The 11,826-nt window shown below is 48.2% G+C and overlaps 2 protein-coding genes across 4 annotated transcripts; both read right to left on the minus strand.

Moving 5' to 3' along the window:
• Nucleotides 1-2,102: 2,102 nt before the first annotated feature.
• On the minus strand, nt 2,103-3,528 carry LOC136474860 (transcription termination factor MTEF1, chloroplastic-like). The gene is made up of 2 exons (XM_066472430.1): nt 2,966-3,528; nt 2,103-2,830 (listed from the first exon to the last, which is right to left on the minus strand). Exons 1-2 carry the CDS (start codon nt 3,468-3,470, stop codon nt 2,325-2,327), a joined length of 1,011 nt encoding a protein of 336 aa, XP_066328527.1. The 5' UTR covers nt 3,471-3,528; the 3' UTR covers nt 2,103-2,324.
• Nucleotides 3,529-4,287: 759 nt separating this feature from the next.
• On the minus strand, nt 4,288-8,177 carry LOC136474861 (transcription termination factor MTEF1, chloroplastic-like). 3 transcript variants are annotated; one of them, XM_066472432.1, is made up of 2 exons: nt 6,989-8,177; nt 4,288-4,709 (listed from the first exon to the last, which is right to left on the minus strand). In XM_066472432.1, the coding sequence occupies exons 1-2, from the start codon at nt 8,120-8,122 to the stop codon at nt 4,647-4,649; spliced, it is 1,197 nt and encodes a 398-aa protein (XP_066328529.1). In that variant the 5' UTR covers nt 8,123-8,177; the 3' UTR covers nt 4,288-4,646. The 3 variants fall into 3 exon arrangements, with proteins under 3 accessions (XP_066328529.1, XP_066328528.1, XP_066328530.1); XM_066472431.1 differs by having other exon boundaries at nt 6,980-8,177; XM_066472433.1 differs by lacking the exon at nt 4,288-4,709 and adding an exon at nt 5,965-6,894.
• Between the last annotated feature and the right edge of the window lie 3,649 nt (nt 8,178-11,826).

Below are 11,826 nucleotides of genomic sequence, written 5' to 3' on the forward strand. Positions count from 1 at the left end.
TTAAAACCCAACAGAAGCAATCAAGGTTCAGGCACGTGAATAGCTGTCTTTCAAGCACTCCTATCTAAGGCTAAGTCTTTGGGTATATTCCATCCTTTCAAGTCTCCTTTTATTGCCTCTACTTAAGTCAACTTCGGTCTTCCTCTGCCTCTCTTCACGTTACTATCCTGACTTAGGATTCCACTACGCACCGGTGCATCTGGAGGTCTCCGTTGCACATGTCCAAACCATCTCAACCGGTGTTGGACAAGCTTTTCTTCAATTGGCGCTACCCCTAATCTCTCACGTATATCATCGTTCCGAACTCGATCCCTTCTTGTATGACCGCAAATCCAACGCAACATACGCATTTCCGCGACACTTAGCTGTTGAATATGTCGTCTTTTCGTAGGCCAACATTCTGCACCATACAACATAGCAGGTCTAATCGCCGTCCTATAAAACTTGCCTTTTAGCTTCTGTGGTACCCTTTTGTCACATAGGACACCAGACGCTTGCCGCCACTTCATCCACCCTGCTTTGATTCTATGGCTAACATCTTCATCAATATCCCCGTCCCTCTGTAGCATTGATCCTAAATATCGAAAGGTATCCTTCCTAGGCACTACTTGACCTTCCAAACTAACATCTTCCTCCTCCCGAGTAGTAGTGCCGAAGTCACATCTCATATACTCAGTTTTAGTTCTACTAAGTCTAAAATCTTTGGACTCCAAAGTCTCCCGCCATAACTCCAGTTTCTGATTCACTCCTGTCCGGCTTTCATCAACTAGCACTACATCGTCCGCGAAAAGCATACACCAAGGGATGTCCCCTTGTATGTCCCTTGTGACCTCATCCATCACTAAAGCAAACAAATAAGGGCTCAAAGCTGACCCTTGATGTAGTCCTATCCTAATCGGGAAGTCATCCGTGTCTCCATCACTTGTTCGAACTCTAGTCAATCATGGAAGATGAAAGTCTTCCAAAATTATCCAATCTTCAGTCCAACTCCAGCCAGACAATATGAGATGTTTTTGGTCAACCAAGAGTTTGCTATACAATTAACAGTAGCAGCATGAAGGTAGGAGTGAGAACAATCCATTTTTTAACACAACATGTGGCTACAGAGAACATAAAACAAAATATGCTCACACACAATTAAACACCAACAGAGTATTGAAGAAGCAGCTTAAACAATCATCTCCATCATATTAGAATCCTTTAGATTTTGGAGCAGGAGCTTAAGATCAGAATTCAACACAAGCATTTGTTTCTTCAACACAGTGTAGGTGTGGTACAACAAGAATGAAACTGCTGGACTCTGTAAACTGATGAAATACCCTTGAACATGGCACTCCTATTGCTATTGGCGAAACCAGCACTTAGGTCTAGGGGGGAGGGGAGGGGGGAGATGTCAATAGGGGGCCATTTACTATTTAATTACATGGTAGATTAAAGGGTATAATATTAAAACATAAAACAGCAAAGTTAGGGGGGGGGGGGGGGGCTCCAGCCCCTCCCTTGCTTCACCACTGGCTATTGGTGGTGTAGTACAATTAAACTGAGGTATTGCCATTTTTACCAGAATTGTCTGCTCCAACTTCTCTGACATTCTATGTTGTTCTGATTGCATTGGAATTTACTTGCTTCAGTTGGCTTTAGTTCAATGACTTACAGGTTCGCTCTTGCATTTATGTCCATGGCTAGTAATCCATACTCTATACAGGGGGTGAGGAATGAAAAAAAAGGTATACACTAAAACCAGGTGCTCAGCAATTGAACTATCAACCAGCTTCTCAAAGACAATAAACAGATAGCGCCAAGTAATCATTCCATTGAAGAACTGAAACTAAACATATCAATTAGTGAGGAGTTAAGTATTTCATACAACTGCACACTAAAAAAGTTAGGCAAGCAACAGCATGAAAAAGAATTTCATAGCATGCACCTGGGGCAGTTCAAATAATTTCACTATGCCAGATGATAAAATATATTCTGTTGATACTGAGACAAATGGGTAAGTTTGTTAGAAACAACTATGGAAAGAGGACAACTACAATTTGGAACTACGGTGAAAAGGTTCTGTTTCAACGAAGTATTGAGACCAGGCATGCCTATAACAAGATTGGAAGAGACACTAATTATCCAAACAAGCTGCATGCAAAATGAGTATGCCATGTAAAGAAGCGAAAGAAGAGCAGCAGATAGCCAAACTTTGGGCCTTCCAAATGCTCGTGATGCTACCAAGGTACAATCTTAATCATAGCATGATGAATCAATCCACAAGAAAACAAACTTAAATGAGAATGATTTAACATGTCAAAAGATGTCTCCATTTCAGGCAGTCATGGTTGGACTACAGGAGGAACCTGGCCTGCATAAGCATCTGCAAGCCCCGGAGCACTGTCCTTGCAAGGATCAAGAAACCTCTTCATAAAATTTTTCTCAGCCATAACAACAGCTGAGAAAAAGTCAACGTCTTTCTCAACCAAGCCCTTCGCCTTAAGAGCTTTTAGCACATAATGCCGGGGCATAAGACGCCTTGGCAAGCTATAGCCGAGGATTGCTGGCCTACGCACTATGTACTTGGAATCCAGACCAACCTCCGTCTTCAGGAAATCTACCACACGAGTCAGCCTGCCCTCTGAAAAATTCAGAACGTTTGGCAACTTCCGCACAGCAGCGCCCAACTCAGCCTGAGAGCATCCAAGAGTCTTCTTCAAGAAATCTGACCTAGCATTTATCTTCCCAGGACTTATGCTGTAGATGGACACAAGGGCATACTTGAACATTGTTGAACTGCGTGGCACACCAAGCATTTCGGCACACAATGCAATTTCCTTGACACGGTCTGTCTCCAATGTGAATAAGCGTGGGGCGCGCAAAAGGAGGTTGGCAATATCAGAATCAGATAGACCAGACTGTCGCAGGAATGAAATAATGGGTTTGACAACACGCTCGAGATTTTGAGTGGGCAGGTACGTACTCCTCTTGAGGGCGGTGTGTAACTTGTCGTAGGAGCCCAAGAAAGAGAGATAGAATGCGAGGCGATGGACCATACTAGGAGATCGGGAGAGATTGGGGGCGACGGAGATGAGACTGGAGATCTGGGGCGGGGAGAGGCCGATGTTGCGGAGCTGGGCGATGCGGGGGGTTAGGGTTTTGTCCACATTGCAGCAGAGGAGCCGCGGGTCCCGGGCGATTCCGGCGGTGAGGTCGGCTTTGGAGACGCCGATTCCGGCGAGGAAGGCCCGGACAGCGTCTGGATTTGCGGAGGACTTGAGGTGGGACAAGAATCTGGAGGCCTTGCGGGCCTGCTCTGGCGTCAGGCCGCAGCTGGTGGTGAGGTAGTCCTCGACGACGAACTGAGAGGCGGGAGCGGTGTTCTTGGTGCTGTAGAGAAAGAGGCAGTGGAGGCGGAGGGAGGATGCGGCGGGGAGAGACGAGGCGGCGCGGACAGCGGAAAGGAGGTGGCCTCGGAGGCGGAGCATCGCTGCTCGCCGGAGCCGTTTGGGTGCGGCGGCCGACGCTGTGGTCTGCGACTCTCCTCCGGCCAATGTGGTAGACGGAAGACGTTTCGGTTTTGTTACTGGGCCGGCCCAATCAACAAACTACAAAGTCCAGCCCATTTGGGTTCGCGAAACAGCGCCAGCGGCATGGAGAATTACCAACTCGGAACATGTTGTTGATACCTCTGCCGATCTTGACGAACTCATGTCTAACTGCTGCGGCAGCGGAGATAGTCGCCCCAAGACAGGACTCGGAATCGAATGGTTTGTGTGTGCAAGCGGATTAGGAGCATGTTTGGATTGTGGCCAGGAAGCCATGCCAAAATTTGGTCAGCCAACAAAAATCGACCACCGTTTGCTTTAATGCCCTAGTTGGTTGGATCCAAGCCACTGAGCACCGTAGCAATTCCAACTCTTGCTAGTGCTGCAACTATAGCAAAGTTGTTTTGCCATGCAGTGCTGCAACTGTGTATTGCCACTTTTGCCAGAAATGTCTGCTTTAACTTTTCTGTCGTTCTATATTGAAGTTCAATGACTTAACAGGTTCACTATAACATTTGTGTGTGTGGATAGTAATCCATACTCTACACAGGAGCTGAGGAATGAAAAACGCACACACTAAAAACTAGGTGCTTAGTGATCGAACTACCAATAAGCTTCTCAAAGACAATAAACAGATAGTGCCAAGTAATCATTCCATTGGAGAACTGAAACTCAACATATCAATAAGTTAGGAGTTAAGTATTTCATAGTTCATAAAACTGCACACTAAAAAAAGACAAGCAGCAGCATGAAAAAGAATTTCATAGCATGCACCTGTGGCATTCCAAATAATTTCAGTTTGCAAGATGATAAAATATCTTCTGTTGTTACCGAGACAAATGGGTAAGTTCGTTAGAAACAACAATGAAAAGAGGACAACTACAATTTGGAACTACGATGAAAAGGTTCTGTTTCGACAAAGTATCGAGACAATGAACACCCTAGTGTTGCACAACTTGTCATTTCTTCTGATCCGATTCTCCTCTTGCAATTTGGATGGGTTTTCTAGTGGAACTAACATGATCCGATTCATAAAATTTGCAGCTCCGCATTCATTGACTGAATGAAATTGGCAACGGATCTGGGCACAAGGAGAAGTCTTATGAGCTCAAGCGTTCACTTCGTCAGAACGTTTAACATGAGAAACGCCGTGATAAAAAGCATGCCACCTTGAAGGCACTGTGATTCAAGAAACAACATCAAAATTAATGGAAACGAAATGCTATAGCATAGAAGTGAATTTCTGCAAGAACGAGTCAAGTCACATGATGGTGAAAGTAAAACAAGGAAAGCAAAGTTTCTTGTGTCCAACTCCAACAAAAACAATGAGAACTTTTGTGTCAACCCCGAGGAGGTTATACAGTAGACAAGCTACGTCACTGGAGCTAATTTAAAACATAAATTGAAATATGCTAGAACACCCTAAATTAATTACCAGAAAAATATAAAGCAATATATATATACTGGAACCGTTAGATCATGTTAGGATTGTCTAGTTTATTTTTTGGCTTAGAGGAAAAAAAAAACCAGGCAGCTCCCAAAAGGCTTATGGGGCAGGTTGTTAATGGTTTGATCATAAAGAAAAGCATATCTTCAGTGGATCAGTGCATGTGCCAAGTAATCATTTTCTACTGCAGCATCAGAAGGCAGAAGCTAACGAACCGAAGGTGAGGAATTGAACACTTCATACAACTGCCCAAACAAAGGTAGAACACTAGAAGCACAAATAACTGACATTTTTCAATCCAGCATGCACGGGGAACTTTCAGTGCCCGATGACAAAAAATGCAGTTTAACAACTTCTAACAAAACAAATAAAAGGGAATTTCAGTTTGGAATTACGGTGAAACATAGGTGCCAACAGAGAAATTAAAATAACACAGGATATTTCTACCATTGGGTGATCAATTAACAATCATTCCTTTCACTATAAACTGATAAGATACAATATGAGGGATTCATAGCATGCAAAATAATTTGGCGGCATGCTTCTATCAAGACTGGAAGAAACACCCATTATCAAAACAAGCAGCCAGCATAATGGGTAAACAGAGCAAAGCAGGAAAAGTATAAGCAGCAGCCAGCCCAAGTTAGGTCTCCGAAGTCCTAAATACCTCGATGATGCAACCAAGCTATAAGGGCAATCACGGCATGGATAACATTTTGCCTTTTTAGCAGTCCTAACTCTTGCTCGTGTTGCAACTGTAGTAAAAGTTGTTTCACCATAGCATTACTCTAGAGATACACAGCACATTCCTAGCTTGAATACACTGCAATTCAAGAAATAAAGGACCAAATAAATGGAAACTATATGCTAAGCATGGAAGGGTGTAGGTGTGGTACAACAAAAATGAAACTGTTGGACTCTGTAAACTGATGAAAAACTCTTGAACATGGTACTGCTATTGCCAGTGGCGAAGCCAGGACTTAGGCCTAGGGGGAGGGGAGGGGGGCATGTCAATAGGGGGCCATACTGGCTATTGGTGGTGTGGTACAATTAACTGAGGTATTGCCATTCTTACCAGAATTGTGTGCTTCTACTTTTCTGACATTCTATATTGTTCTGATTGCATTGAACTTAACTTGCTTCAATTGGCTTTAGTTCAATGACTTGCAGGTTCACTCTTCCATTTATGTCTGTGGCTAGTAATCTATAATCTATACAGGAGGTGAGCAATGAAAATAAAAGGTACACACTAAAAACCAGGTGCTTAGCAATTGAACTATCAATCAGCTTCTCAAAGACAATATACAGATAGTATCAAGTAATCATTCCAATGCAGAACTGAAACTAAACATATCAATAAGTGAGGAGTTAGGTATTTCATACAACTGCACTAAAAAAGTTAGCAAGCAGCAGCATGAAAAAGAATTTCATAGTATGCACCTGGGCCAGTTCAAAGAATTTCACTGTGCCAGATGATAAAATATCTTCTGTTGTTACTGAGACGAATGAGTAAGTTCTTTAGAAACAACTACAAAAAGAGGAAAACTACAATTTTGAACTACGGTGAAAAGTTATGTTTTAACAATGTATTGACTATTGAAACCAGCAAACATATAGAATTAGGGCATCATCACGAGGGAGTGAAAATATTAGCAACCAATCTAGTACATCTAATAAACCGATAAGGAATTCATAAATCGAAACCAGCCGAATCTAAAGATTCGCCAGCTAAAATAAAAGAATTCAAAAGCATGCCTATAACAAGACTGGAAGAATCACTATTTATTCAAACAAGTAGCATGCAAAATGAGTAAGCCATGTGAAGGGGCGAACGAAAAGCAGCAGATACCCAAACTTTGGGGCTTCCAAATGCATGTGATGCTACCAAGGTACAATCTTAATCATAGCATGATGAATCTATCCACAAGAAAACCAAACTTAAATGAGAATGATTTAACATGTCAAAAGATGTCGCCATTTCAGGCAGTCATGGTTGGATTACAGGAGGAACCTGGCCTGCACAAGCAGCAGCATAAGAATCTGCAAGCCCTGGAGCGCTGTTCTTGCAAGGATCAATAAACCTCTTGATAAACTTTTTCTCAGTCAGAGCAACGGCTGTGTAGAAGTCAACATCTTTCTCAACCAAGCCCTTCGCCTTAAGAGCTTTTAGCACATAATGCCGGGGCATAAGACGCCTTGGCAAGCTATAGCCGAGGATTGCTGGCCTACGCAGTATGTACTTGGAATCCAGACCAACCTCTGTCTTCAGGAAATCTACCACACGAGTCAGCCTGCCCTCTGAAAAATTCAGAACGTTTGGCAACTTCCGCACAGCAGCGCCCAACTCAGCCTGAGAGCATCCAAGAGTCTTCTTCAAGAAATCTGACCTAGCATTTATCTTCCGAGGGCTAATATTGTGGATGGACGTGAGGGCGTGCTTGAACATCGCAGAATGGCGTGGCACACCAAACAAGTCGGCACACTCCAAAATTTCCTTGACACGCCCTAGCTCCAATGCGAGCATGCTCGGGGTGGCCAAAAGGATCTTGGCAATATCAGAATCAGTTAGGCCAGACTGTCGCAGGAATGCCATATTGGGTTTGACAACACGCTCGAGATTTTGAGTGAGCAGGTACATGCTCCTCCTGAGGGCGGTGTGCAAATTGTCGTAGGAGCCCAAGAAAGAGAGGTAGAATGCGAGCCGGGGGATCAAGCCGGGCAAGGCTAAGATGGTGGGGGCGATGGAAATGAGGCGGGAGATCTGGGGTGGGGAAAGGCCGACGTCGCGGAGCTGGGCGATGCGGGGGGTTAGGGTTATGTCCACCTTGTAGCAGAGGAACCGCGGGTCCCTGGAGATTGCGGCGGCGACCTCGGCTTTGGAGATGCCGATTCCGGCGAGGAAGGCCCGGACGGCGTCAGGATTGTCGGGCGACTTGAGACTGGGCAGGTACCTAGAGGCCCTGCGGGCCTGCTCTGGCGTCAGGCCGCAGCTGGTGGTGAGGTAGTCCTCGACGACGAACTGAGAGGCGGGAGTGGTGTTGGCGGTGCTGTAGAGAAAGAGGCGGTGGAGGGGGAAGAAGGATGCGGCGGGGAGAGGCGAGGCGGCGCGGACAGCGGAAAGGAGGTGGCCTCGGAGGCGGAGCATCGCTGCTCGCCAGCGCCGTTTGGGTGCGGCGGCCGACGCTGTAGTCTGCGACTCTCCTCCGGCCAATGTGGTAGACGGAAGACGTTTGGGTTTTGTTACTGGGCCGGCCCAATCAACAAACTACAAAGTCCAATCCAACCACGATTTCAGTTGCTCAAAAAAAAAAGTCCAACCACGATTTCACTATTTGGGTTCGCGAAACACTCGAGATTCAGCGCCAGCGGCATGGAGAATTACCAACTTGGAACAGAATTTAGCCAACTGTACCCAAGTCTCCTCTAGATGGCTACATGTCGTTGATAGTTGATAACCTCTGCGATCTTGACGAACTCATGGATGGTGTGGCCAGGAAGCCAGGCCAAAATTTCAGCCAATAAAAATTGGCCACCTTTTGCTTCAAAAAATACCCTAGTTTGTCAGGCCGATGAAATTCTGGCAATGACCATAGTAGTACGAAGGCAACTCTGGGTAGGACGCGGGCGACCAAAATATTGGCCCTGATTTGGCTCAGGTAGTTTTGTGGTTAGATTTTAAAAGAATTTATATATTTGAATTTGAATCTAAATATCTCTCAAACATATTGGATTCGTGAACCGTTTACACCAAAATCAATTAAATAAGGCTTTGTTTAGATCCAGCGTGTAAAGTTTTGGGACGTCACATTAGGTGTTACATGAGGGTGTTCGGATACTAATAAAAAAATAAATTACAGAATCCGCGCAGTAAACCGCGAGACGAATTTATTAAGTCTAATTAATCCGTCATTAACACATATGTTAATGTAGCACTTTATTGTCAAATTGTGGACTAATTAGGCTTAAAAGATTCGTCTCACGAATTAGTCGCAAACTGTGCAATTAGTTATTTTTTTAGTTTATATTTAATACTCCATGCATGTGTCAAACATTTGATGTGACAGGGTGTAAAGTTTTAAGGTGGGAACTAAACAAGGGCTAATATGTGTCGGGTACCATAAAAAGGGGTCCCCTAAGCAAGAGCCGAAAAAAATCGCTTAGACCCTTTAAAAATCAAAGCCAAGAGACAACTACTGGCTAACCCCCACCTTGTCTGAGGCTACCGATTCTCCGCCTTGCTCGAGGCCTCGCACGTAGGGCCTCGGATAGGGAACCAATTCTCCGCCCCGCTCGAGGCCTCGCACGTAGGGCCTCGGACAGGGATCTGATTCTCCGACTCGCCCGAGGCCCCGCCCGGAAGGCCTCGGACGAGTTGCCGATTCTCCGCCTCGCTCGGGACCGGCTCGGCAAACAACCCCGTCGCCTCCGCCTTGACCCACTTCTCTAGCAGGATGTCATGTCCAACCAACGCGTTCAACCGCTCCCACGATATGAGCCGAACGACGGCTCGACACAGCGGAGTGGCCGACGAGACGTAGGGTCACATCGACGCCATGCCGTCCGGGACAGGACGGAGCAGGGGCTACCGGCCGCTGTGCTTAGCACTGTGCCCACGGCTGACACCCATATCGCACTATGCTGCCTAACCTCAACTGCTCCGAGGACAGCACGGCGTGGGGAGTCAAGTTCGGGTCCCTGTAGCCTCGGAATCAGTGTACAGGACAAACTGCTCCCTCCGAGCCTCGGCAATCCACTTCAGGGTCTCGGCAGTCTCGGGATTCGCGCCCGCCGAGCCCCCCACGATGGCTCGGCCTCGGCACCGACTGAACCTCTGCTTTTCTCACTATCAGCGCACAGCGACCGGCACGTCGTTCGCCATGCCCTGTGTCAAGCTATCACTGGAGCTCCCACGTCGCATAGGATCAGGGCGTGACCGGCGCGTCGCTCCAGTACATCAAGGACAGGACCGCTCCGTCGACCATGCCGCCACAGTCACAAGCTACAGGGCTCGGACATGCCGCCTCTGCTTACAAAACGCTGTGTAGCGAACACATGTATCACCCCTATCCCCCTTCAACTATAAAAGGGAGAGACCGATGCCGTTTCTAGGGAGGGGACGCTTACGTTTAGGCTGACACTCACGCTCACAGAGGACGAACTCACGGACGCTTAGACTCACGCTCTCATGAACAGACGAACACGCACGAACACGAACAGACAGACTGGCTCACTCGCGCAAGCGACACTCTGTAACACGCACGCTTCCTCGTTGCCTGAGATCAACATCTCAAGCAATCCACACCGCTCCACACAGAGACCTGGGACTGGCTTCCTCTCTTGCCCTGCTTGTAAACCCCTACTACAAGCACCTCAGTGCAAGGAATACAAGATCGATCTCTCAGACTGGACGTAGGGCACCTATTGCCTGAACCAGTATAAACCTTGTGTCTCTTTGCATCACCATTCGGGATTAGAAACACGCAGTACAAATTTACTAGTTGGTTGAGGGCTCGCTGGTCCAAAACACTGATAGTTGGCGCGCCAGGTAGGGGATCTACTACGTGTCAGCTTCGTCATCCCAACAAATTCCGGATGGCAGACCCCGTACGACCACTATGTCTCGGCACGGTGATCTGGTTTGGGAGTCTAGAGTTTATGTCTCTAGGATATGAGTACGACATGGTACTCCTCACACCTCGAGCCCCATCGACCGACGACGACATCACACACCAGTAGCCCAGGCCCAGGCAGCACCAGGGCCGCCGCCCTCGTCACGCCCACCAAGCACGACGCAGGCGGGACCACTCTGACGTCGCGCAAGCTCAGGGCCACGCGTCGCGCTCCACCGGTATCCCATGCCCAGCTGTTGGCACAAGGTCCCTGGTTGGGGACCTGTCTAGCCTGAGCCTGGACAAGGGAAAGATGCCGGTGGCGTGCAGCGATGCCCCGTCGTCAAGCTCTGCCCCGCCACCTCCTGAGGGGTCGACTCCGGTGGAGCAAAGCCCGGCGATGGCGCCATCCCCGTATCCCTTCGGGTTGCGTAATGCCGCCGCCGCCTATGCTTCTGCCTATGCTTCCGCTCACGCGGAGCCCTCAGGACGCCACCAACGCTTCGCCCTCGATCTCGATGCCACGACCTTGACTCACACCCACGCTGACTCCTCGGAGGAGGATGAGGCATGGGCCGGAGCGGACTTCTCCAGGCTCCACGACCCTGAAGCCATGCGTCGCTTCCTAGCCGCAAGCGACTACTGCTTTGGCTACTCCGACTCTGATGACGAAGGCACTTACGACCCCACTCGTGAATGCTTCCACGTTGGGCTCGATATGCCATACACGGGCGATGAGGACGAAGGGGCAGGTTCTCGCTCCCCGCCCCCATAGGGGCGAGCGGCGCCGCACCTCCACGCAACGAGCTCCCGGCGACGCGGAACGAGAACCTTGCCCCCGAGGAACATCGATGCCTTGACTTGGAGCAGCTCTGTGAGCTTCAGGCCAAGGTTGAACAAGACCGACTCCTTCTGCAGCAGCTCCGAAACACTCTCGAGTAGGAGCAGCGGGGTCACGGTGATCGCGGAGCAGCCCGGCAGAGGGCTCACGACGTCAACCACCGCATCAACAGCGACGTAGGGGGCGAGCAACCCCCTATCTTCAATCGTGCTAGCTAGAACATCGCGGCAGCGACGATGCTTCTTTGAACGATGCCCGAGCCCTCTACCACGACCAGGCGACGGGTCCACGGCGAGCTCCGGGACCTCCTCGAGACCGCCGCGGTGCAGCAGGCCGAGAGCTCTGCCTCTCGATGGCATGGGGGCGCCTCGGAACTACCCACGGCATCGCTTCGGCAGG

This window comes from Miscanthus floridulus, chromosome 8, assembly GCF_019320115.1.
Source record: "Miscanthus floridulus cultivar M001 chromosome 8, ASM1932011v1, whole genome shotgun sequence".
Classification (NCBI taxonomy): Eukaryota; Viridiplantae; Streptophyta; class Magnoliopsida; order Poales; family Poaceae; genus Miscanthus; species Miscanthus floridulus.